The sequence below is a fragment of the Plectropomus leopardus genome, chromosome 17 (genome assembly GCF_008729295.1).
Source record: "Plectropomus leopardus isolate mb chromosome 17, YSFRI_Pleo_2.0, whole genome shotgun sequence".
NCBI lineage: Eukaryota > Metazoa > Chordata > Actinopteri > Perciformes > Serranidae > Plectropomus > Plectropomus leopardus.
Window position 1 is genome coordinate 28,878,913 of NC_056479.1, and position 25,888 is coordinate 28,904,800.

Consider the following 25,888-nt stretch of genomic DNA (forward strand, 5'->3'; position numbering starts at 1 on the left):
TACTGTTATAATAACGTTTAATAAAAGTACTTTTATGATGACATTTTAAAAAGTATTGTTCTAAGTAAATAAATCAGACACATGGGGCTTTTATTTTGCCACAAAGTGTTGATGTTTTTGCTGTGGACTTGAAAGTTTTGGTGTGTGTGTGTGTGTGTGTGTGTGTGTGTGTGTGTGTGTGTTTATATACTCACACAATTTAATTTTTTATTTAAAAATCTCTAAAATGTTCTCAAATGTTTGATACAGAAACGTCTGGAGCAGCAGAGACCGGCTACGCCCGCCTCCACTCCCACAGCAGCCGCCACCACCACCTCGGCCAGCACTCCCAGCAGCCCCAGCACCCCGCTGTCCACGGGCCAGAGGACGGGTCAGGTCACATCCGGGACTAAGATGGTTTTGGCCTCCAAACTGGGCTCTCCTGTTTCCTTCCAGCAAGACAAAAACTTCCATCAGTCCTTTGCTTCCTGGGTCAAGCAGGGTCAGACCAACAACAGCTCAGGTGAGACGACGAGGCGATTTCGTCAGATCGTTGAAATCCTTCGTTGAGATGTGTGTGTGTGTGTGTGTGTGTCACTTTGTCACTTTTTTGAAGGTTTTCACTTTTTATTTTTGAATTTTTGGGTTTTTTTTTTTTTAATCGTAACTTGGTGGCATCATAATGGAACAAATACATTGTAATGTGCATAGAGAGCCGACCAATCAGAGCAGACTTTGCTTCCAGCCGACCAATCAGAGCAGACTGTTTCTCAGTAGGCGGGATGTAAGCTCAGACAGACTGTTTGAAACCTGTTCTAATAGACCCCCAAAATACAAATATTATCCCAAAAATGAGCATAATTGGGCCTCTTTAAGCTTTATTCTGAATGGCATTTAAAAAAAAAGTCTTAAAAAGTCTTAAATCTACCCAGCCGTACTGCAGTTTAGAAAACAACATAAATGTTTGGCTATCAGTATTTGTGTTTTATAACTGGTAGTTAAATTAATTACGAAATATATATTAAAAACAATTTTCTTGTGCTTTTTATGCGAGATTTTTATTTTTGCTGTAACTAGTAACTAAAGCTTTGAGATAAACGTAGTTAAGTAAAAAGTACATTTTATTCAAGTATAAATTAACATGAAAAGAAAATAATCAAGTACAACACAAGTACCTCAAAAAACAGCTTTTTTAAAGAATAAAAATTCAAAAAAAAAATCATTGTTTGTCCACCACTTCTTGTTTTCTAAGAAGTCAATCACTGGCATGACTTTCCACAGCTGTTCGTTTTTTGTGTGTGTCAGTTTTCCACATTAGTAAATGTGCCAAAATAACTGTGTGGCTCGTGGTGTCCACTTTCAAAAAAAACCTGGATTTTCAATTTGAGCCTTCATATCCTAAAGGGCTACCTCAGAATTTAAAGCCAAAGCAGTGATCCCAAATTTTCCAAATATCAGCCCCTTTTGTTGACTCAAATCTTCGGGTGGACACCACAGCCGTGGACCGGCCGTCGCGGCGGCCCTTGCGGGTGTGCGTGACTGCAGGTGGCGTGGTGTGTCTTGCAGCCTCCACTGGCTCGGTGGCCGGCGGCATCACCACCTCCGAGCAAACCTTCCAGATCGCTGGCAGCCCAGTGACTGTGGCTGGCCAGGTCCTCGCCGCCAAACTCCCGCTCCCCGCTAACAGCAAGATTGTCACGCTCAACATGCCCACCACTCAAGGAGGTAGGGAGCACGAGTGTCATCCATTTCTGCCGGTTTGTGCCTCCGCTCGCCAGAATGGATGGACGAGTGTCCGGTGACGGTGACGGGCTGAATTTATCAGCGCCGAGCATGACTGATACCACCGGTGTTTTTTTAATTTCGTCAAAATTTCATTTTGATTTTTTGGCTCCGCTTTTCTCTCTGTTGTGTATAAACTGCTGTTGTCTCGTGAACTAAAGCTTTTTCTTTTTTGTTTTTAAGAGATTTTCCCCCCAAACACACACACAGTGCATGCCTCGTGTTTCTGTGCATCAGAGATACTCAGCTTGCTTTGCTCAGGGGCCACTTCCTAAAAATGACACGGGGCCAGTCGCAGCAGCCCCATACATGTTTAGAGGAATTTAGGACATTTCAAGGATTTTTGGATGTTTCAAGGACATTTCAAGGATTTTTTGGATGTTTCAGGGATTTTAGGATTTTTCAAGAATTTCAGGACATTATTTGGATTTAAGAAAGTTTCTATGATCTCAGGATATTTCTAGGATTTTAAGATGTTTCCTCTGATTTTTAGGATGCTTCTTGTTTTCTCAGATTTTTATACAGACTCTAGGACATTTCAAGAATTTCGGGACATTACTCAGATTTAAAGACATTTCTAGCATTTTAGGACATTTTTAGGATTTTTTGCGACTTTTCTCGGATTTTACACCATTTCTTGAATTTTAGGATGATTTTAGGACATTTTTAGACTTTTAGAACATTTCTAGGATTTTAGGACATTTCTGTGGTTACGGGGAATTCCTAAGATTTTAAGACGTTTCAAGGATTCTAGGACTTTTCTCTGGTTTTTGGCTATTTCAAGAATTTCAGGATGTTCCTGGGATTTTAGGCCATTTCTTGGATTTTAACGCAGTTAAAAAACAAGCTCTATTTTGATGCTGTTTGATGCACTCTGGCACCTGAGGCCAGCTTCGGTCTGCAGGCTATAGGTTGAGTGTCCCTGCTGTACATTTATGACCTTCTTCATGCACCTAGTGCATATTTGCTTCTTTCCTTACGTTATCGTTCTTATCAACAGGTGTAGTCCAGCAGAAAGTCCTGGGCATTTTCCCCTCTGGGCCGCCTGCGAACCTGAGGACGTACAGCACGCTGCATCCTACGACTGGCAACATCAACCTCAGAGCCACCACCTCCTCAGCCACCCAGCAGCAGGTCTTTTGTCTTTGTTTCCAGTTTTTGCTTCAAACTGGGGGAAACATTAAGCACAATTACTGATGATTTTACCGTTGTCTTCCAGACCATCACCGCAGGAGGCCAAATACAGCCAGTCACCACCATGACCCAGGCCCCGGCCCCGTCTACCTCTGTGGGCGCAGCAGCAGCGGTCAGAAGTCCAGCGCTGGCTCAACAAGGTGTTCTGTCCAGCTGATTATTCCTTTTTGCAAGCGAAGGTCTGCAGCCTTTGTGGCTCGTGTCTTACAAATTAAAACATTCTCGCTTCGTCCTCGTTCCCTCCAGGCCAACCTCAGCAGACCGTGACGCAGACGGGTCCTGGTTCCACGCCTGTGCAGACGACTGCGGCTCAGAGAGCGGCGGGTCCTGCTCCGTCACCTCATGCAGCCACCGCAGCTCCCGGACCTGCACCTGGAGCTGCCCCCCAAACCAACAGACCTCAGCAGGGTCAAGTTAAACTCACTATGGCACAGCTCATGCAGCTCACACAGGGCGCTCAGGTGAGGACACTTTTTATTGTCTTCTCCCTGCTGGTATGATAATTATTATAATTTTCTTCTGTTGTAAAAGTCCATACATCAGTTTGAATAGTATTTTTTTACCCTTTTTTTAAGTTGTTGTTTTACTATTATTTCAGTTTTGTTTTTTATACTTTAGTTAATTCGTATTTTACCATGAATATCAGAGTAAAAAGTTTACATAAAAGAACAAACAGACTGAAAACACAATAGCAAAAGGTTAAAAAAAAACAGTAAAAACAGTAAAACTTCTCTCCAGTATGATGGAGTGGAATTTTATATTGATAATTCGCTGTAAGCTGAAAGCAATATTCCTTTTGTCTGCGTCTCTGCAGGGTGGAAACCCAGGTCTGACAGTGGTGATCCAGGGTCAGGGCCAGACCCAGGGCCAGCTGCAGATCATCCCACAGGGTGTAACAGTCATCCCGAGTCCTGGTCAGCAGCTAATGCAGGCGGCGATGCCCAACGGTCAGGTCCAGCGCTTCCTCTTCACCCCCATGCTCCCTTCCTCATCAGCTCCAAGTACAGCAACTGCACAGGCAACTCAAACCCAAATGTCAACTCCAGCTCAAGCCAGAGGCCCCGCACAAGTCCAGACGACTCCCTCAGCCCTCGCCCAAACCCAGATGACGGCGCCTGTACCTGCCCCGACACAAATGCCAAGTTTGGCCCCCGCAGCTCCCGTGCAAACCCAAGTCGCAGCCGCGACCCCGTTATCAGTCCCGGCACCGTCTCAGATATCCACTCCTGTGCCTGCCCTTCCAAACGTTGCAGCCCAGGCCTCCACAAAAGTTTTGTCCTCCACACCCGCCTCTGTCCCCGCGCAGCCTCAAGTGGCGAGATCTGTGCCCTCCCCAGCACAAAACGCAGGCCCGGCTATGTCTCAGACACAAGTCTTCGCCTCAGCATCAATCCCTGCACAACACCAAGCCCCCGCTGTGGTGCAAACCCAAGTCTCCGCCCCGACCCCATTCCCTACACAAACCCAAACTGCAGCGTCGCTCCCTGTCCTGGGTAAATCTGCACCTCAAACCCAGGTCCAGACACATGCCTTTAGCCCCGCCCCTGCTTTAGCCCCCATCTCAGTCAAAGCTGCTGCTCAAGTTGCTGCTACAGCGGCCGCTTCCAACCCGGCCCAGATGCCTGCTTCTGCTTCCCTTCCCTCGCCCGTCCAAGCTCCGACCCCTGCTCTCGCTCCCGTCTCTGCTCCGGTCATCGCCGTTGTGTCCACTCAGATCGCTGTCCCGTCCCCGGCCAGAGCTCTCACCCAGATCCAGGCCACAGCTCCCGTTCCCCTTCACGCCGCTGTAGCCAGCGCCATCGTCACACCAGTCACAGCCACCTCCACAACACCTTCAGTGCCAGGTAAAGAACGCGCAAAAACTGCAGTTCTTTGCAGTGACGCGCCGTCACGTGCAAACAGCCTGTTTGATATTGTATCTTAGTGAAACTGGTCATTTACCCCCCTGACGTCAGCACCGTGTTTTTGTTCATATATGGGTTTTAATACTTTGTTTTTTTGTTCTTGCAGCTCTGATCGAGCAGAAGGCAGCTCAGCCGCAGGTTTGGACTCCGGCCGCATCCCAAGCTCAGACTCCAGCCCAGCAGGCTCAGACACCTGCCCCCGCCTCTGCTTCAGTCTCCATACACTCACCTGTCACCACTCTGCCTCAAGCATCTCTTCCTCCTCCAGCTCCAGGACAAATCCAGCACCCTGCTGTGGCATCCATGCAGCAGGTGTCTCAAATCCCGGTCCCACCGGTGCAGGTTCATATGGGACTACCGGTCTCTTCTGTTGTTACCACTGTCAGACCCACGCAGCCTCCGCTTCAACCGCAGCGTCAAGCCCAGATCCGTGCACAGATTCAGGTCCAGCCCTTTGGTCAGGTCCAACAGATGCCGCACATTCAGACCCAAGCACAAACCCAAAACCACCCCCAGGTCCGAGTCCAGTTTCAGCCCCAAACTCAACCACCTCAACCCCAAATACAGACCATTTCTCAACCTCAGGTGCAGTTTCAGTCTCAAAATACCACTTTACCCCAGCCCCAGGTCCAGGCCCAGCTCCAGTCCAGGGCCCAGCCTCAATACCACCCCCAGGTTCAGGCCTCGTTTCAAACACAGGCTCCAACCCAGTCCCAGGCTCAGCAACAGCCTCAGGTCCAACAGCAGCCCCAGGTTCAGTCTCAGGCCCAAACTCAGCTACATACCCAGGTCCAGGTCCAGTTCACGCAACACAGCCAGGTCCACCAACCTCAGGCCCTGCAGCAACCCCAGGTCCAAACTCAAGTCCAAGCGCAGCCCCAGTTCCAAGTCCAGTCACCGCCGCAGACCCAGGTCCAGCAACAGCTTCAGGTCCAAGTCACGTCCCCACAGCGCCCAACTCAAGCCCAAACACAAACCCAGTTTCAAGTCACATCACCGCAGCGCCCAAATCAAGTCCAAACCCAGCAAACCCAGTTTCAAGTCCAGTCACCGCCCCAGACCCATGTCCAGCAACAGCTTCAGGTCCAAGTCCAGTCACCGCAGCGCCCAACTCAAGCCCAAACCCAGCAAACCCAGTTTCAAGTCCAGTCACCGCCCCAGACCCAGGTCCAGCAGCTTCAGGTCCAAATCCAGTCTCCACAGCGCCCAACTCAAGCCCAAAACCAGCAAACCCAGTTCCAAGTCCAGTCACCACAGCGCCCAACTCAAGTCCAGACTCAGCAAACCCAATTCCATGTCCAGTCTCCGCAGCAGACCCAGGTCCAGCAACAGCTTCAGGTCCAAATCCAGTCACCACAGCGCCCAACTCAAGCCCAAACCCAGTTCCAAGTCCAGTCACCACAGCAGACCCAGGTCCAACAGCTTCAGGTTCAAGTCCAGTCACCGCAGCAGACCCAGGTCCAACAGCTTCAGGTCCAAGGCCAACCTCAAGTCCAAGCCAAGCTCCAAGTCCAGTTCCAGCCTCAGAACCAAACTCAAGTCCAAGCGCAGCCTCAGCTCCAGGTCCAGTCTCCGATCAGGCATCAGCTCATCACCGTTCCAGGCCTCCAGCAGCCGGTCCAGCTCCTCTCAGCTCTGCCACCCCACGTTGCGGCCCAGATACAAGCCCAAATCCAGGCTCAGGCCCAGCAACAGGGTGGCACAGTTCCCCAGCAGATCAAACTTCAGCTTCCCATCCAGATCCAACAGGCAGGGGGGCAGATCCAGGCCCACCAGATCCAGAACATGGTGACCATACAGGCACCGGCGAGTGTCCAGGAGCAGATCCAGAGGATGCAGCAGCAACAGCAACAACAGCAACAACAACAACAACAGCAACAACAACAACAACATCAACAACAGCTGCAACAGAAACCAAAGAAGAAGAAACACCACGAGGCTAAAAGAGAACAGAAAGAGCAGAACGTGCAGGCCATCAGCCCCGGGGACGGCATCCAAAAACAGGTGTGTCTCCAAAACAGCAATTCACAGTGGGCGGGTTTCCATTACAGATTTACACAAAACTTCAGAAATATTTTCAGAATGACAATTAAACACACTTGTGAGATGACTGCGTTTCCACTGAGTGATGTTGTGCGACTTCTCCTGTCGCAATAACATTGTTTTTTCAAAACTGATGTGTTTCCATTAGCTGTATTTTATATTCGCAATTTCAGTTTGTGCAATTTGAGGGTTAATAGAAATCTGCTGGATGATTATTTTATTACCGCATTTAGAAACTGCAAATATTAACAAAGAGTTTCTGTCGTCAGGTGGTCGTGAAGCAAAATGCCACAGCAGAACAGCTGAAACAGAGGAAGACCCTGGCTGCAGCTGAGCGAGAGGAGAACCAGAGGTTTGGGCCTTATAACACAGAATTATGCCTCTTTAAGACAAATATTCAATCATATTTTCATGGTATTCAGTGCACTTCCCTCCAAACTTGCTGTACATGCAGGGTTTCCCACACATTCATTTATTCATGGTCGCCGCCTCACATATATTTTTGGAGCTGGACTGTTGATTAGGACCACAGATGGAATATTTAGTTATTTGTAGCGCAATTGTAGCAGAGACGGCGCAGCCAAACGTCAGGAGCATTGAAAGTGAAACTTAAATGTTGGTTCTGCTGGGTCTAAAACTTTGCTTTCACTTACAAACAGCTCCTCCTCTTATCTGTAGATGTGAACTGATCAGCTGTGAACTGATCAACAGAGTGACAAACTGCTGCTGAGGAAAAAATCAACAACACTCTTAAATGCTCATATATAAGTGTTTTGGGGGTTCAGTTGCTCTTTAATTGAATTTCTTTTGCCACTTGCCGTCTTTCCGTTTTCAGAATGATCGTGTGCAACCAGGTGATGAAGTTCATCCTCGACAAGATCGAGAAGGACGAGAAGCAGGCAGCTAAAAAGAGAAAGAAGGAGGAGGTGGTGGAGCAGAAACGCTCCAAACAGAACGCCACCAAGCTGACCGCGCTGCTCTACAAGCACAAGGAGCAGCTGAAGGCCGAAATCCTGAAGAAGAGGGCGCTGCTGGACAAGGAGTTGCAGCTGCAAGTCCAGGTTAGCACCCAGTCTGTCTTTATGTAGACGGTTATTTAGAGCGTGAGATATCCAGGAATCGTTCTTCAGAGAGGAGAAACTGAACTTTACGTTAAAATATCAGAAAAAAACTTTTAAAATGTTAAAATACCCTTATTTCTATGGTCAGAGTGCCTTGGAGGGTTTTTTCAGTTTTTTCAAATCCTAGCGTATCCCCACCCAAAAAGCACCTCGAACAGACTCCTGGATTTCTGCATTACTATGTTTGCATATCCACCTCCACTGTTTGCACATTTATTTGCACGTTTTTTCTTTTTTATTGCTTTTTAAAATCTTTTTGGCTTTTCTTTTTCTGTACATACTGTGCATATCTTTATTATTATCACTGTTATTTTATTCTGTTTTATTCTATGTTAAGTGCCTTCCTTTGTATGTATAATTGCATTATATTTAACTAATATTTTATTCAGTTGCTGCTGTTATCAGTAAAGTATTTCTATTCTTTTCTGTTTACATCGTCTCGTTCTCAGGAGGAGCTGAGGCGCGACATCGCCAGGCTGCAAAAAGAAAAGGAGAAAGCTCGAGCTGCCATCACCCAGGCCGCCGCGGCGACAGTCAAAGCGGCCTCCTCCCACTCCTCCCATCCCTCCCACTCCACACATTCCTCCCACAGCTCCCACTCATCATCCACCTCATCCTCCTCGTCCCACAAACGAAAGAGGGAAGAGGAGCGAGACAAAGACAGAAACAGAGACAGGGACAGGCATCATCACGACAAGGACAAGAAACGGGACAGAGACAAGGACCGGGACCGATGTAGAGAGAGAGACAAAGACAGAGACGGGGATCGGGAGAGGGAGAGAGACCGAGAGCGGGACAGACATCGGGACAGAGACAGAGACAGAGACAGGGACAGGGACAGGGACAGAGACAGAGACAGGGACGGAGATTCCAGCTCACTGAAACACAAGAAGAAAAAGAAGCTGTCTTCTACCTCAAAGGATCACAAGAAGGACACCAAACTGTACTGTATCTGCAAAACGGCCTACGACGAGTCCAAGTAAGAAACCTCAGCTGCTGGGACGACGTTACCACATACCACTGCAGTGCTCGCTTAGTGTCGTCATGGCGATTTAAAGGGATAGTTTGGGTTTTTAAGAAGTGGAGTTGTATGCGATATTTGCCCATAGTCAGCGTATTATAAACGGTTGGTCTGCCTTTAGTTTGGAGCAGCTGGAGTCCGACATGGAAGCTCAGCAGTGAACGCTGCGGACGAGGCAGCAAAACCCTTAAACTAGTATAAAATGAAGAAAACTAAAAAACGCATCCATCCGTCTGCATCCATTTTTCCGCCCACTCAATACGAAATTGCACACGTGGAATAGCTTAGTTAGAGACAGACGAAGGCCTTTGTCTCAAGGCGGGTCTCCACTAACCCTCAAATTGGAAAAAAAAATGGAAAAAAAAAATTTTTACATTCACATGAGGTGGTATTTCAGGCAATTTGAAAAATCCATATTTTGCAAAACTGCAATGAAAACCCTTTTTAGTCTTTTCTAGGTCACATGATGCTGTGTCTATGTGCTTGTCAGTAGGAACTGGCTCCCATGATGCAGCAGGAGCTACAAAAGCCGTTATTGCATCACATAACTCTGAGAAAGTTGAGCGGATCATCAGAAGTTTTGAATCCACATTTCCTCTTTAAAATCGTGGACTATCAGCTCCCAGAAATCCCTCATACGTGGCCGCTCCCACGTATAAGGGGCTCGCCTTTCAATCATGGCTCCATAACACGCCTACGTGGCCTTGGATTGGAAATAATGACGGCTAGCGCGGTGGCTGCAATAGAAATAAAGGTGCTAATGTTTCGAACATCCGTTGCCATGGTTACTGGGATGTTACATCACTCGGTGGAAAAGTACTCATCTTCAAAAATATCTTTCAAGTTTTGCGCCAATCTGTAATGGAAACCCGCCTTTAATTGCCGTTTTGTAAAAAAGTTCTTCTCAGATAACTGACTTTCCTCCCGACAGTCAGCGCCACTCTGCCATTGCGTCCCACATGGTGGTCAAAGGTGGAATTGCAGCTTGAGTGACTGAAATAAAACGTTTTTTTTTTTTTAATTCCTTAACGGTGCTTGAAAAATGTTGTTACAAAGCAGATTTTTCTTTTTTGCATTTTTGGGAAAAGTCTGCACCGGTTTATATGTCTATGGTCTGCACATATCCCCGGGTATGGACGAGTATATTTAAGTTCAGATTGACCAAAGTTACACGATTATAGCTAACTGACTGAAGCAGTGACAGACCAGCAGCTCCTGCGTTCTGCAATGTTAAATTACTGTTTTTGACAAAGGCAGGGCAATATAAAAGCTTCAGTTCCCCGTCGGAAAGATATTCCTTTTTTTAGGGTGTTATAATGTGTTTTGCTGCTGCCTCGTCTGCAGCAGTACATTGCTTAACTTCCGTGTCGGACTCCAGCCTGCATCTCTAAACTTTGGGCCTCGTGCAGCCTCGCTTCAAAATATCCACAAAATCCCTTTAAATGAGACAAAAACTTCCAATCTCTTCTTCAGGTTTTACATCGGCTGCGACTTGTGCTCCAACTGGTTTCACGGCGCGTGCGTCGGCATCACGGAGAAAGAGGCGAAGAAGCTGGAGGACTTTGTGTGTAACGACTGTAAACGCGGTCAGGAGGGAGGAAGCAACGAGGAGCTGTACTGCATCTGTCGGACGCCATACGACGAATCACAGTATGGCTCCCCATTAACCCTTTGACACCGGGATCGTCATCAGTTTTCCTGTATTTGGACAACTTTCACAAGTTTTTTAACCCTTTAAAACTTTAGTTATTTGGTGCAGTTTCTTTCGAAAACATTGACCAACATACGAGGGAATAGACAGTTAGCAACTTTACAAAAAATACCCCACAAATTGCAAAAAAATAGCGAAATGCAGCAAGAAAATGACCTAAAAATGATCTTTTGAGGATCATTAGAAAATTTACAGATAGTTAGGGGAAAATATCAAGGAATCGATATTTATTTTTTATTATTATTTATTTATTTATACTTATTTTCTGGTAGTTTTCTGTTTTTTTAAAAAAATTGTTATAATAATGATAATGATAGTAATTTATTTGTATTTTAATTCCTTCTGAAGTTGCTTATTGGCTACTTTTCATGTTTTTGGAAAAAAAAACTCAATCCAATTTGCTCGGGTTTCAAAGGGTTAATTACATCACGTGTCCGCAGCGTCATACATCTTTGCTTTGATCGTGTACTTAACCACGACGCGTCATATTTTCCCCTCAGATTTTACATCGGCTGCGACCGCTGTCAGAACTGGTACCACGGGCGCTGCGTGGGCATCCTGCAGAGCGAGGCCAACCACATCGACGTGTACGTCTGCCCGCAGTGTCAGTCCACAGAAGACGCTATGACAGTCCTCACGCCGCTCACCGACAAAGACTACGAGGGGTTGAAAAGAATATTACGTTCGTTACAGGTACGGAACCTCGTTTTGTCAAACTGGTTTTAACTGATATTAAAGACATTAAAGATAAACAAAACCAAAATAAAAAAGTGCTCAGTTAATGTATGAAAAGGACCAAATTAAAAAGCAGTTAAAACAACAGCACTATAAACAATTTTAATTTTAAAAACCTCACATGAAATATGATATCTTTTGAATTGACTTTTTCCGTTTTCTTTTTTTTGTTACTAAATTAAATTGTTTTTTCACATTGTTTTTATTCCCAATATGGTCGTTATTGTACAGTAGCAGAAAAACATCTGGGACACACAAACACTTAAAAAAAAAAGATGACAGTGTTAACGAGATATTAAGATAAAGCATAAAAAATATATATATATATCAAAAGCTTTTCAGCATCCAGCCATCAATTTCTCAAATCCACAAGAAATTCTTCATATCACTGACAGTCTTTTCCGAAGCTTTTGGTGTTTTTGGTAGTTGTGTAACCGTTTGTTGTTATTTTTACAGTCTCATAAAATGGCCTGGCCTTTCCTTGAACCGGTGGATCCTCACGACGCGCCGGATTATTATCGAGTAATCAAGGAGCCGATGGGTAAGAACAAACCATCAGAAGTGTTCATCCAGGCAAAAGTGCTCAGGTGCAAGATAAAAGAACAACTTCACCCTGAACGCTTCAGATTCAGAGTCTGTTTATCTTTCTAAAAAATGAAAATTCAGTCGTTATCTACTTGCCCTCTTTCTCTCTTTGCTGATGGAAAGCGGGGCGCGGCTGTAGATTCACGGGGGAAAGGCGCTGCGCTCGTCTCCCAAACAGTTGAAGCAAATGGTGATTTAAATGTTTTTTAAAAAGTCATAATAAAACCACAAAATGTCTCCATGCTGCTTGTCCAAAGGGAATTTTTTTGGTGATTTGTATAAGAAAAAAAAAGTTGGCAATTTTTGTCCATTTTGGGCGATTTTAAAGAAATATTTTTCTTTAAAAATTTTTGGTAAATTTTAAAGAAAAAAATTGTGTTGTTATATCTGCAGTGTGCAGATACCGCGAGCTCTCGCTGGTCTCGATATGTGAACGTGGCTCCCACACCAGGAGCTACAGGCTGCAACAAGGCCAAAAACAAGACGCCAGTAACATTTTTCAAAACAACTTTGCATGTCGGGGCTTCAGGACACTTCAGGACAGTTTTATTGTGTATTTGCTTCAGTCATTCGGGAGACGAGCGCAACACGTTTTCCTCGTGAACCTCCAGCCGATCAGCAGAGTCAGCAGATCATGACTGAATTTTCATTTTGGGGTAAATTATTCCTTTAAGGCATTGTTTCTTCCGTTATTTTTTTTTTACAGATCATATCTTAAAAATTTGAAAAGAGAAATTGAGTTTGAAGAAATCATAGCAGTTCTGTGTGACTGGCTTTTCTTCAGCTCCGGAAAACTGCGACACTGAAATGATCCACATAAAACGACTGAAATTTCTCACCACGCTTAGTTCGTGATATTTTATGATATATATTTTCTAATGTAGGAAATGTTCTGAGCATTGTATTTCTTAAAATGACATTTTTCTCTGCCTCCTCGTAGACTTTTCCACAATGGAAACCCGTTTGCAAAAGCGACATTACCACAAGCTCACGGAGTTCGTGGCCGACGTGACCAAAATCTTCGACAACTGTCGCTATTACAACCCCAACGACACGCCCTTCTTTCAGTGTGCCGAGGTGCTCGAAGCCTTCTTTGTACAGAAGCTCAAAGGTTTTAAAGCGAGCAGGTAAGGTCAGGCGCTCCTCCTGCTCCTCCTCCTCCTGCTCCTCCTCTTGCAGACTCTCCAGGTTCTCACGTTTCTCTCCTTTTCCACGCTCATGTTTGCATGTTGTGAAGTCTGTTTCCGGCCACATTGCTGTCATGTCTGTTCTCGGTTTGTGCATTTATTCCGTTCACGTTATATTTTTGCTTATGCCGCTGGCATGTAGTGAGTTTTATTTTGTAGCTGGAGTCGGCTTCAAACTGTCGCTGACGTTAAGGCGTCATGTCGATGTCTTAACTGAACTTTAGGAATATTTACGCACAAAATGATCATCTGTGTGTCACTTAATCACAACGTGTTACTTTGAATTCCTGAAGGAAACGTTGTTTTTTTGTTCCTCCACAGTGAGTAGAGAATTCAAAAAAGTTGATCTTTAATCATGAATTGAAGTTAAAGAGGGTCCACATTTAACAACAATACTATAAATATATCAAAACATCTTTTTTTTTAAATTCTTATACAACTAATGCAAGGCAATGCAGCTTTATTTGCACAGCACATTTATTACAACAGGCAATTCAAAGAGCTTTACAGAGCAATAAAATATAAAAAAACGTTTTACAGTAAAAGAGATAAGATATACAAGATAAAATCAATTACTAAATGATATAAAATTTTAAAAAATCACCATTAAAAATAGCAAAAGTGCAGACAAGAGGTGCAAGTACAAAAGATAATTTTAAATGATTTTAAAATCAAGTTTTAAGAAAAGTCGTTAGCGGTCATAATGCAGTATAATCCAAGTCTTATTCGTACAGTTGTATACCCAGAACTTCACAAACGTGTATACTTTGAAACACGTCACTATGTGATTGTTAACTAGGGTTGCAGCCGTATGAGATTTCGTGGTACAATAACCATTTTATAAAGTATTTATTGTTTGAACAGTTATTATCAGAGTTGTTGTTTGTTCCTCAGCAGCAGTTTGTTCAGTTTTTTTTGTGAAAAATTCATCAATCAGTTAAAAAACACAAAAAATAAAATAACATTAAAAATATTGTTGTGTAACTTAAATTTTGTAAAGTCAAAAAGCTCCAACAGTTAATCACTTCAGTCATCTGTTAAATTTCGTTGTGCGTCTGAAATGTTGAGTGTCGTCCTTACGACGGATGTTAAAATTTACCTGCATGCCAGAAATCCAAAGTTACACATGTGCTGAGTTATTGATGCACAAATGTTCATTTTCGGGGTGAAGTATTCATCAGTGCGGTGTTGCGTCTGTATCGTGTGTCGTCTTTGCATTTGTGCTGCATGCCTTTTGATTTATGCCATCCCATTTTCTTCTTTCTTGCAGATTGTCAGATTCTTAAGTGGGCCAGTCTAGCTGGAGTCTGGACTGGATGCTGGGGTCTCTAGTAATAATGACATGGAAACTTTCCGTTTCCAGAAAAACAAAAACAAAAAAACACAATCATTAACACACACAGACACCAAATGTGCTTTTATGTAAACGCTACCAATTTAACATTTTGGGTAACCATGGAAATATTCAGTTTGAACAGCAGCCATGTTGACGCGCGTTAATCATGTAATCGAGGGACATGCTTTCTTCTCATCATTTCCCAAAATCTGGCCTTTTTTTTTCTTTTTTTCAACATCAGTGGGATTTTAAATGCATTTTAGTTCCTAACTTGTATTTATTTTCTGTTCTACATCTCAGTTGGATTGTCAATCTTACCAGATATTAAAAAAAGTCTATGTAAAGCTGCATATTTTATTATAGAGATATTTATGAGAAGTTGTGTGTTACATCCCTTTGAGTCTGAGCTGTTGAAGGTGGTCGTCTTGAATGCACATTCTTTTTTTATCATGTACAGTGGTTGCGAGATGTATCTAACTGAATGTTTTAAGTAATGATGAGATGAGTAATTTTAGATAATGTTATTTTATTAGACTAAAATGTACTACAAATGTACTACAAAAGGCGAGGAGCTTCCTCACCTCACACAGTAACCTCAGTTTGTGGAAGATTTCCACTGATTAAAGGCATTCCCAGTAAATTACACCGACATGGCTGCAGGATCCCGACCGTAGACGTACAAACACAGACGCCTCGCCGACCGTCGGCACGGTGCAGCGACGCGTCAGCGGGGACGCCGTACAGGAGGGACGAGACGAGCCTGGAAACAAATGACGGCGAACAGGGCAGCTGTGTTTTACTCTGGATAAATAACTTTAAAACGTTATAATTCATTCAGTGCATAAAACAGCATCAACATAGAGCTTGTTCATCCAAAAAAGTGCCAGTGGAGGATCCCCAACAGATGTCCTAGCTAAGACCCTAATGTCCTAAAATCCTAAAAATGTTCTGAAATATTAGAAATGTCCTAAATTCCCAGAAGCATCCTTAAATCCTGGAAATGTCCTAAAAAAGAAGAAACTGCCTAAAATCCTTGAAAAATCCTAAGATCCTCCAAATGTCCTAAAATCCTGGAAATGTCCAAGAGTTATACAGATGTCCTAAAATCCTACGACTGTTTAGAAATGTCCTAAAGAACAAACATCTTAACATCCTACAGGCGACCCTAAAATCCCAGAAACGTCTAGAAACATCCTGAAGTCCTACAAACTTTCTAAATTCCAAGAAATGTCCCTAAAAAAAACAGAAATGTCCATAAATCCAGGAAATGTCCTAAAATCCAGGCAGTATCCCAAAGTGCTACAAACAGCCTAAATTCCTAGAAACGTCCTTAAATCCAAGAACTGTCCTAAAAAAACAGAAATGTCCCAAAATCCACAAAATGTCCCAAAGTCCTACCAATGTCCTAAAATCCTAGAAATGTCCCAGAATTATACAGATGTCCTAAAATTTAGAAATGTCCTAAAAAACAAACATCTTAAAATCCTACGGGCGACCCGACAATCCCAGAAATGTGCTAAATTTCTAGAAACATCCTAAATGTCCTAAAGTCCTACAAACTTCCTAAATTCCTAGAAATGTCCTAAAATCCAAGAAATGTCCTAAAATCCAGGCAGTATCCCAAAGTGCTACAAACAGCCTAAATTCCTAGAAACGTCCTTAAATCCAAGAAATGTCCCAAAATCCACGAAATGTCCCAAAGTCCTACCAATGTCCTAAAATCCTAGAAATGTGTGGGGCTGCTGCGACTGGCCCCTGGCCCCTGGGCTTTTGTCATTTTACAAAAGTGGCCCCCAAGCAAAACAAGTTGAGAGATAAAAACGTTTTTCGTTTTTTATCCAGAAAAAAACGCAGCTGTCCTGTTCTCTGTAATTGTGTCCACGCTGGTCTCGCCGCTCCAGCGCGGCGGCCGATGAGGCGTCTGTGTTTGTACATCTATGGCGCCGACCCTTTTGCATCCTCTTGTGTCTGTTTGTCACGACAATAACGCGACGGGCTCTCCACTCTCCCCTCCCCCCCTCCTCTCTCCGCATCTGTAGGTCTCATAACAACAAGCTTCAGTGTTCGTCAGCCTCTTAGAGAGCGCCGCACATTGCTCAAACAAAATGCACTTGCCAAGAAAATGGCTCTTTCTGAACTGTAACTCTGTGACAGACTCTGCCTCCTCATGCGTTTTTTGGGATCTGACTGTCGGTGCAGCCGGCGCCGCCGCCGATGCTGCTGCTGCTTTCACGGGACTGTTCAGGCAGAGCTGCCCTCTCGGCTCTAATGGGGACCTTTTTGGACCTGTGTTCTTCAGTGGGACTTCACTGAGTGAGCAACCTGAGCAACTGAGGCATTTCAGAAGAAAGTTTACCTCGGAGAAAAGACTCTTACGGAGCTCTCATATTTCCATGTTTATTTTTTTTATCTTTTTTTTGTCGTTAAAAATCCCTCAGGCCATCCTCGTGGTCATCATGTCCGATCAGAAATAGGAAATACAAACAAAGGAGTTTCACTGAGCATCATGTATCAAGAGTTTTGTGTCTAAATCGGGATCTCACGGTGGAACGTTTTCCCATCTCTCCACTCACCTGTTCGTCTGAAGTGGCATGAAAGACAGTCGTTTAAATATCTGGACATCAGTAGTCTGCTTGGTTAAACTCGTATAACCTACTGAAAGTGCAGTAATAAGCTATTGTAAATGGATCGCTCTGCAGTAGTGACGGACCGAGAAGGATCAACAGTGTATGTGAAGGTTCCTGCCCTGTTTGTAAGAAAAGAAAAAAAAAGTCAAAATTTTGACTTTGATTATGATTTCTTTTTCTTTTTTTTGTATTACTTCTGAAGAAATATTGATGTATATGGAACTTAATAAAATGGAAAAGACTGATTTATTTCATGTGTGTTTGTGTGGCTGACATTGACATATGGATGTCGTCTTTTTTAAATTATTATTACAAGATACAAGGTAGATTTATTATTATTTATTTGATTAGAATATAATAAAATTGAATTTTTTATTGTTATTATTATTATTATTTATTATTATTATTATTAACCAGTTTTGTACAAATATCAAATGGAAAATACAAGTATATAGAAAACTATACATGTATGTTACAGTGTTGTTGTGTTTGTTTATTTTGTTTTGTTTTATTTTGCTCTCAAACCTCTGTGGTAGAACAAAAAAACGAAACACCGCCTTATCTTAACAACACCTCAAACACCAGAAAGTTATTAAAGCAAAAATAACCCCAAAAATAAATAATCACAAAATAAAAATAATAATAACAAATATGTCCTCCAGTTAGTGGCTTTTTTTTCATTAAATGTTCATTTGAAAAACGTCTGAAATAAGAGACATTGTCAGTCTTTGTTCATAAATATATTTCCCCGTGAGATAATAGAAATGTTTCAACAACTATTCTGTTAATAATATTAGCTGATAAAAATAAAACCGTGTTCATTTATTTTCCAAAGTAACTAAATACTAAAGTTTATAAAATGAGCATAAAACAGATAAACACTAGTCCAAAAAAACCCCAAAACGATAGGATTTTGATATTTTCCTGAGAATAAATTCCTAAAATTTCTATGGGAGGACTCCATTGGAGAAATGTTTTGGATTTTTACAGAAATGGTTTGTTTTTTTGGGTTTTTTTTGGGCGTTTTTAATTTTTTTTATTGGTTCCAATTACACTATGTAGGATACCTTATATATTTTTTTTATTTCTATAAAAGTTTTTTACTAACAGATTTTTACTTTTTTTTCTAATGGATATCTTTTTCAAATAACTTTTAGGATTCTTTAGGATTTACTGCTTTTTATCCCCTTTAACAAAAAAGTGCGGTTCTTTTAGGATTTTTACAGTCTTATTTTGTTTTATCTTATTTTATTATGCAGTTGTTTTTTTTAATACATTTTTAAACTTGTTTTTGATTTATCCACTCCGATCCATAAAGACGGCTGACCCAGAGTCAGATTTAAAAATAAAGAAATCTCGCGATATTATCAGTGTGGTGACGACTTTCCACGTGTCCTCTGTGATTTTTTGAAACTGGCCAATCAGCGGAGGCGGCTGGATGCTTTCGCTCGAACGGACCAATCAGGAGGCTTTGTTGCAGGAATTTAAAGGTCTGTGCGGCTCGTTTTGGGTATTACAACCTTAGCGCGAGGAGCAGGTAAGCGCCTGTCGTCTGTTTGTGTACTTTTATTTAAAGAAAGTTGATTTTATCTTTAAAAATGTATTTTTATTTTGCGTAGCGTTAAATATTTGACCGCTTTGAAGCAGCTGTCAGCGTGTTTGAGCGTCAAACGGCCGCTCTGGAGCTCAACGTGTCCGCGCGTCTCTGTGTCACGAGGCAGCGCATTTAAACTAACCTTTTCTTTTTTTATTTGCAGAAATAAACCAAGAAAACTTTAAATTTTATCTGCTGCTGTGATCTGGAAGTAAAAAAAAATGTCTGAGAACAACGAGCGTCTGAACAAGTTCAAGAACAAAGGCAAAGATGCCAACGTGAGTTTATTTTGTGTCATTTCCAGCATCAGATCTCACATTCATCGCTTCAGTTCAGCATTTTCTCACAGTTTTGCGTCTTTGTTGCAGGAGCTGCGCCGCAGGAGGGTGGAGGTCAACGTGGAGCTCCGAAAGGCGAAGAAAGATGATCAGATGTTCAAGAGGAGAAATGTGTCCGCGTTTCCTGAAGAGGCCACTTCTCCTCTGCAGGAGCGGACCCAAAACTGTCAGGTGAGACGAAAAAGCTTCATCAAAACTCATCACTCATCACATCTTCACTCTGAGGCCCACTGATACTGTTTTTTCAGTACTGAGACTGGTTATAAATAGTTAATGAGACTGATACCTGATATTTGTATATATGCATTTACAATATGTGAAAATATTTGTCAATATTTACAATTTGAGATACATCAAACTATATTTCAAGTTAAAAATTAATGAATAAAAATATCTCCCTGAGGTTTTATAAAGTAAAAGTTCCCCCCATGTCGACACTTTCTTTCCACAATTAATTTTTATCACTGATACTTAAAATAAAATGTAATCGGTCTACTTCAATCTGTTTTTCTCAAAATTAAATGCTGTTATATACAACAAAAAAACACCTCTATAATCTTGTCTTTTTGAACTGAAAAATATTGTTTGTCAACATTTAAACTGTCCAAAACTAGGTTAGGAAAAAAAATTACAGTTTAGTTAAACCAACTCCTGACAATGGTAATAAAAGTTAAAAATGATGACGTCAGCAGGGACATTGTTGTTATGTGTTGCATGTCATAATCTAAAGTCAAAATGTTGTCCACCTCCTGTTTATTCTTCTTTATTTAATTGTAATGTTTTATTTTTATTATTATTATTTATTAAACACGTTTTTCTTTATTTATATTTTGTTATATACAGCTGCAAGTCCTCTGAACATACAGTATGTACACTGATAAATGCTAGGAGGAATAAAAACAAAAAAAAATCACAAAGGGACGTCACAGCTATGAATCATAACAGTTATCAAATCTCAGTCATGTGTTTGTCTTTTTTGAAATGGTCTATTAAATGTTGCCGTGTCCAAATAGACCACGATTGTGTTTGTTTTGACTGTGTATAATAATATAATAATAATAAATAATAATAATAATAATAATAATAATTCTTATTTATTTAATCATGATTAACTCCGTTTATATAGCGCTTTTTAAAAGAATTATACAAAGTGCTTTACAAAAGAAATGGTTTATGGCAGTCAAATTTTGTATTTAGAAAAACAATGACATCGATACAACACATTTTATATTTATTTATTTACTTTTTTTTACATGCCATAGTTTAATTGTTTCAGGAATTATGTCTGACTATTAACATCTTTTAAAATAAGTTTTAAAAAATCTTTTTAAAACAATTATATTAATACTTATTTATATATTTATTTATATATATATATATATATATATATATATATATATTATATATATATATATAATATATATATATATATATTTATATTTTTTTTTTTTTTTTTTTTCTTTTAAAAATATTTTTTTTTCTTTCTTTTTCTTTCTTTCTTTCTTTTTTTTTTTTAACTTATTTTTTTTGTGACCGTCTCCAGGCCACCAGGCAGTGGACGGTTGAGGAGATCCTCACAGGAGTGAACAGCAGTAGCGTTGAGTCTCAGCTCCAGGCCACGCAGGCTGCACGGTAACGACGAATCGTCAAATCTCTCCTAACATGAGCCTTTTTACTGCACAATCAAAACCACCACCTGCAGCCGCCGTGACTCACTTTTCGGTCGTCTCCTGACTGCAGGAAGCTGCTGTCCCGCGACAAGAATCCGCCCATCAACCAGATGATCAGCGCCGGTCTGATCCCGAAGTTTGTGTCCTTCCTGGGTCTGGCAGACTCTCCTCCGATCCAGTTCGAGGCCTCCTGGGCTCTGACCAACATCGCCTCCGGGACGTCCGATCAGACGGCGGCGGTCGTGGAGGGCGGGGCCATTCCTGCCTTCATCAGCCTGGTCACTTCCCCCCACCAGCACATCAGCGAGCAGGCGGTCTGGGCCCTCGGAAACATCGCCGGTAACCGGCAGGGTTGATCTTTTTGTCTAAATTCTGGTCATATTTGGGTAAAAGCAAAGGTCATGTATGTTTTGTTTTTTTTGCTTTTTTAGGTGATGGGTCCGCCCTCAGAGACCGCGTCATCAAGCACGGAGCCGTGGCTCATCTGCTCAGTCTGCTGGCCGTCCCCGACCTGTCTGTCTTTAGTGTAAGTAAACTTTTTTTCTATTTTTATTTTAATTTTCCACCCAGATTATTGCATACAATCATGACATCGCCACTTTTTTGCAGTTTATTACAAAAAGTTACAGAAATGCAACAAACCTTTAAAGCAGCATTATGTCAAAACTCCTCTGAGCTGCTGTTTTTCCTTTTAAAATGGAAAAATATATTTAGAAAAGTAAATAAAATAACAAAGTGATGATATAAGAAACAAAATGCGTATTTATTTATTTTTCTCCCCCATAATAATAACGATAATAATACGTTTTTATTTATAGTGCTTTTTACAAAGACACTAAACACAAAATCAAATAAAGTCAGTAACACACAGACAACAAACAAAACAAAATGAAAAACACCCTCAGTATGTTGCACCATAGTGCTGTTTTGGCTGTGTGTCTGTTGTAAATTGTTCTCTTTTTTTTTTTTTTTTTGCATGTTTTTTCCCATTTTTTTGTCTGTTAAGTCCTTCACTTGTTTTGTAACTGCATCACCTAATTTAAAAAGAATGAGAAAAAATATGATTTTTTAAAAAATTATAATCAAACTAGATTTTGGTTTTTAAAAAAATCCTTAAAAATCTGAGAAACACTACATCTACATTTTAAATATGTAATACCTGTAGGCCGCCTTACTGCCCACTAGAGGGCGCTCAAACCCAATCAAAAGCTGCATCAAATCAAACTCATGTCCTCTTTTACTGTCCTCGCAGGCCGGTTACCTGAGAAACGTCACGTGGACGCTGTCCAACCTCTGCCGCAACAAGAACCCCTCCCCGCCCATGACGGCGGTCCAGCAGATCTTACCCGCTCTGGTTCGCCTGCTGCACCACGATGACCGGGAGGTGCTGGCTGACGCGTGTTGGGCCGTGTCGTACCTGACGGACGGCTCCATGACCGCATCGAGGTGATGGTGCAGACCGGTTTAATTCCTCGCCTGGTGAACCTGCTCGGCTTCGAGGAGCTGTCTGTCGTCGTACGTATAAAATCTTATTTTTTGTTCATCAGAAAGGCGTTTCTTTCCATGTTTATAATTCTCTTAATTAAATAATCACATTTTTTAGCCCTTTCACGAGGTCATTTATTTTATTTTATTTATTTATTTTTTGGCTTATTTTCCAGTCATTTTCTTTTAACTCTTCATTATCATTATTATTATTGTTATTTATTTTTTTTTTTTTTTTATTATTATTATTATTATTATTATTTTAGAATTTTCTTATAATGTTAACTTGCTTGTCGCCCTCCCACGTTTTTAAAGACTGTTTCTTGCATGAGGCAGCGTCTTGCACGTCTCCGGCTCGCCGTTGCACCTTGATGCAGCCCCTCACAGGTTGTACGTTGACCTCTGTCGCCCTCGTCCCCGCAGACCCCGGCGCTGCGAGCCATCGGTAACATCGTGACGGGCACAGATGAGCAGACTCAGGCCGTGCTGGACGCCGGCGCCCTCGCCATGTTCCCCCAGCTGCTGCGCCACAAAAAGGCCAACATCCAGAAGGAGGCAGCCTGGACTCTGTCCAACGTCACAGCAGGGAAGGACACCCAGATCCAGGAGGTCATCAACGCCGGCCTCGTCCCGTACATCATCGATATGCTCATGCGGGTACGTTTTTGTTTTATTGGTTTCACTCGGAGGAAAATCTAATTTCAACTTTAGCCAGCTGATCTGTGACGTTCGAACGTGTCGAGCCGGTCCTCAGAGTCCCAGAACGAAATCTTAAATTCATTTAGGCCTGAAAAGTCTTTGAATAGGCTTAAATTGAAATTTGCAAAGACTTAATTGACCCAAACATTTATGTATTTTTTAAATTATTATTATTATTTATTTATTTATTTATTTTTTTTTATTTTTTTTTTTTAATTATTATTTTTTTAATTTAATATACTTTTTTTTTTTTTTTTTTTTTTTTTTTTTTCAAAATGAGTCAAACTCTATTATATGAAAATCCACATTTCTGATGTAAGAAACCAGTGAACCTAAAGCTTTACTTTGTACTTGAGAGTTGAGTTAAATGTAAATTAACCTCAATCTTTCCCTCTTACTTAGTTTTAATATATGAATATGAATTCAATGATCACAGACACAAAAAAATCCAGTCTTACACTTTAAGATTATCGTAAATGTCTTAAAAAGCATTAAATTAATTTTATTGAATAAGTTCCCGTAATAAGAAACGTTCTAACATACAGACATATTATTATTCACTATTTTTATTTATTTCTTTATTTTAAAATTAATTCAGTTAAATTGTCTCAAAACAATTTAGGTGTCTGAGAAAGTCTCATAACGATGTCTACAAGTATCAAATATCTCAAAATAAACAGTTCAAAAAATAGTGAATCTTTCTTATTGCATACTACTAAATATCTGTAGTTTTCAGCTCAGCAGCCGTCGTCTCATCACGTCCGCTGGTGTCTGTAGTTTTTCATCCCTCTTCTCTCTGCAGGGGGACTACAAAACCCAGAAGGAGGCTGTGTGGGCTGTAACAAACTTCACCAGCGGGGGCACCGTTCAGCAGGTGGTCTACCTGGTTCAGGCCAACGTGCTGGAGCCTCTTCTGTCTCTCCTGTCCTCTAAGGACAGCAAAACTGTCCTCGTCATCCTGGACGCCATCACCAACATCTTCCTCGTGAGTACTCTTGCATGTCGAAGTAAACGTGTGCGTTTTCAGATTTGTTGGATCGGATCAGTTCGATCACGGACGATAAAACTCGCGTTTTTTTTCTTTTTCTGCCAGGCCGGGGATAAAATCGGGGAGTCCGACAAGCTGAGTCTAATGGTTGAAGAATGCGGCGGACTGGACAAAATCGAGGCTCTGCAGTCTCACGAGAACGAGTTGATCTACAAAGCGTCGCTCAACCTGATCGAGAAATACTTCTCGGACGAGGTGAGCGTCCTAAAAGACGATTTTTAAAATGGCCTTTTATGCCCATGAGTCGTCCTAACTGTCTTTTTCTTTGTGGTTTTTAAAGGAGGAGGTGGTGCAGTGTGTCGCCCCGGACGCAACCAGCAACGGTTACACGTTCCATGTCGGCGACAGCGGGAGCACTTTCGATTTCTAAATCTTTTCTAACGTCTGCTGTCACCTGTACTGTTCCTCACTGCTGCTGTTTGTCCTGTTCATGTTACTGTGGATTTCTTTTGTATGTACTGTACATACTGTTTTAATACGACAAAACATGATTGTAAATAAAGTTGTCAGATCATGTGTTTGAGTTTTGATGTTTTTGGGGTTAAATCAGTCTGTTGATACTTTTAAAAAATGGAAATATAAGTGTTGTAGGTAGTAATATTGTAGTTATGGTTACCATATATCTAAAAATGGCAACTTGTGTCAAAAAATTGAGGATTTTAGGACGTCTCAAAGACTTTAATGCGTGTCTTGGATTATAGGACGTTTTTCTAGGATTTTAGGCTGTTTCTAGGACATTCCCAGGACTTTTGTTTCCATGACTTTTGGACATTATTAGGATTTTAAGATGTTTATAACATTTTAGGACCTCTGTTTGGGGGGTGTGGGGCTCCTCTACTCGTAATTTTTTTGAATAACAAGAATGAATTGATAAATACTAAATGTACGGAAACTGCCAGTGTGGATTAGCGCCCGAGCACGAAACGTGCACGAGGACCCTCTTGTGAATGCAAGGAATTATTTTTCTCCCCAATGAATTGCATTTTTGGAGGCTTAAACGTGTACAAAAACTCATGAAAAGTAATACACGCATCCGGTGCGGTGGAAAATTTTGTATTTTGGTGGTTTCGGAAATGGGCGTGGCAAAATGGCTCCACAGTGCCCCCTAATGTGTAGCCTCAATGCCCAGTTAAATCTACATTTAAGAAAATCAGTGCACTTATGTATCATACCCAGACGCACAAAAAGCCTCTTAGACCCACCCCCCAAACCCGACAGGAAGTTGGCCATTTTGAATTTTGAGCAGATTTTGGGCAATTTCTGGCCTACATTTGCGAACTTGTCCTATGGGATTAATCCAATGGACTTCAAATTGGGTGTGTCCAATACTAACCGCTTCATGGTTAAAAGTTATCAAAGGTCCACGCCAAACTTTTACAGTTTTCCCGTAGCATGGCGTACAATTTTGATGTCTCGCTATAAAACAGGACATTGTTTTAAGATAAGAGTCCTGCTTTGAACACATCTGTAGGACAATATTCACCAGTCATGATAGTGCCACCTACTGACAAGAGGAAGTAAGCATTGAGGGACGATTTTCATTGGATTTACATGATATTTACATGGTTTGGGCAACATATTATGTCCACCAAGATGACATGGAATTTGTGTCCCCTCCACTAACACCTTATTGCTGCTGGAAGGACTACACCACGTGAAATAGTTCACTCCAGGGTCCAACATCTCTGCGTCTGTTATCCCACTTTCACAGAATGAACAACAGCTTTAGCTGGTGTCCCATTAGCATCCCGACATACGTGGAGATGTGAGGGCCCTTTCATCGCTGCTTGCAGCTTTGCTTTCATTGTGATATGACATGTCTGCATCCC

The 25,888-nt window shown here is 41.7% G+C and overlaps 2 protein-coding genes across 4 annotated transcripts in view; both read left to right on the plus strand.

The window, feature by feature from the left end:
• LOC121956646 (nucleosome-remodeling factor subunit BPTF-like) overlaps positions 1-17,474 on the plus strand; it is a 43,653-nt gene extending 26,179 nt beyond the window's left edge. For 2 of the 3 annotated variants that reach the window (XM_042504980.1, XM_042504982.1), the window contains 15 exons: positions 250-502; positions 1,546-1,704; positions 2,762-2,895; positions 2,981-3,095; positions 3,202-3,416; positions 3,770-4,799; positions 4,966-6,863; positions 7,172-7,254; positions 7,738-7,963; positions 8,473-9,002; positions 10,518-10,694; positions 11,256-11,448; positions 11,947-12,031; positions 13,016-13,202; positions 16,638-17,474. In XM_042504980.1, coding sequence (XP_042360914.1) covers positions 250-502; positions 1,546-1,704; positions 2,762-2,895; positions 2,981-3,095; positions 3,202-3,416; positions 3,770-4,799; positions 4,966-6,863; positions 7,172-7,254; positions 7,738-7,963; positions 8,473-9,002; positions 10,518-10,694; positions 11,256-11,448; positions 11,947-12,031; positions 13,016-13,202; positions 16,638-16,677 — 5,325 coding nt within the window. In that variant the 3' untranslated portion in view covers positions 16,678-17,474. The remainder of the gene's footprint in view (positions 1-249; positions 503-1,545; positions 1,705-2,761; positions 2,896-2,980; positions 3,096-3,201; positions 3,417-3,769; positions 4,800-4,965; positions 6,864-7,171; positions 7,255-7,737; positions 7,964-8,472; positions 9,003-10,517; positions 10,695-11,255; positions 11,449-11,946; positions 12,032-13,015; positions 13,203-16,637) is intronic. The other variant, XM_042504981.1, reaches the window with a different exon arrangement.
• Positions 17,475-18,734: 1,260 nt separating this feature from the next.
• On the plus strand, positions 18,735-24,575 carry LOC121956961 (importin subunit alpha-1-like). The gene is given in 12 exon segments (XM_042505416.1): positions 18,735-18,762; positions 18,983-19,097; positions 19,188-19,328; positions 20,701-20,789; positions 20,898-21,166; positions 21,259-21,353; positions 22,080-22,257; positions 22,260-22,342; positions 22,736-22,969; positions 23,814-23,996; positions 24,105-24,254; positions 24,340-24,575. Coding segments are annotated over 11 exon segments (1,569 nt in total). The 5' UTR covers positions 18,735-18,762; positions 18,983-19,040; the 3' UTR covers positions 24,430-24,575.
• Positions 24,576-25,888: the final 1,313 nt, after the last annotated feature.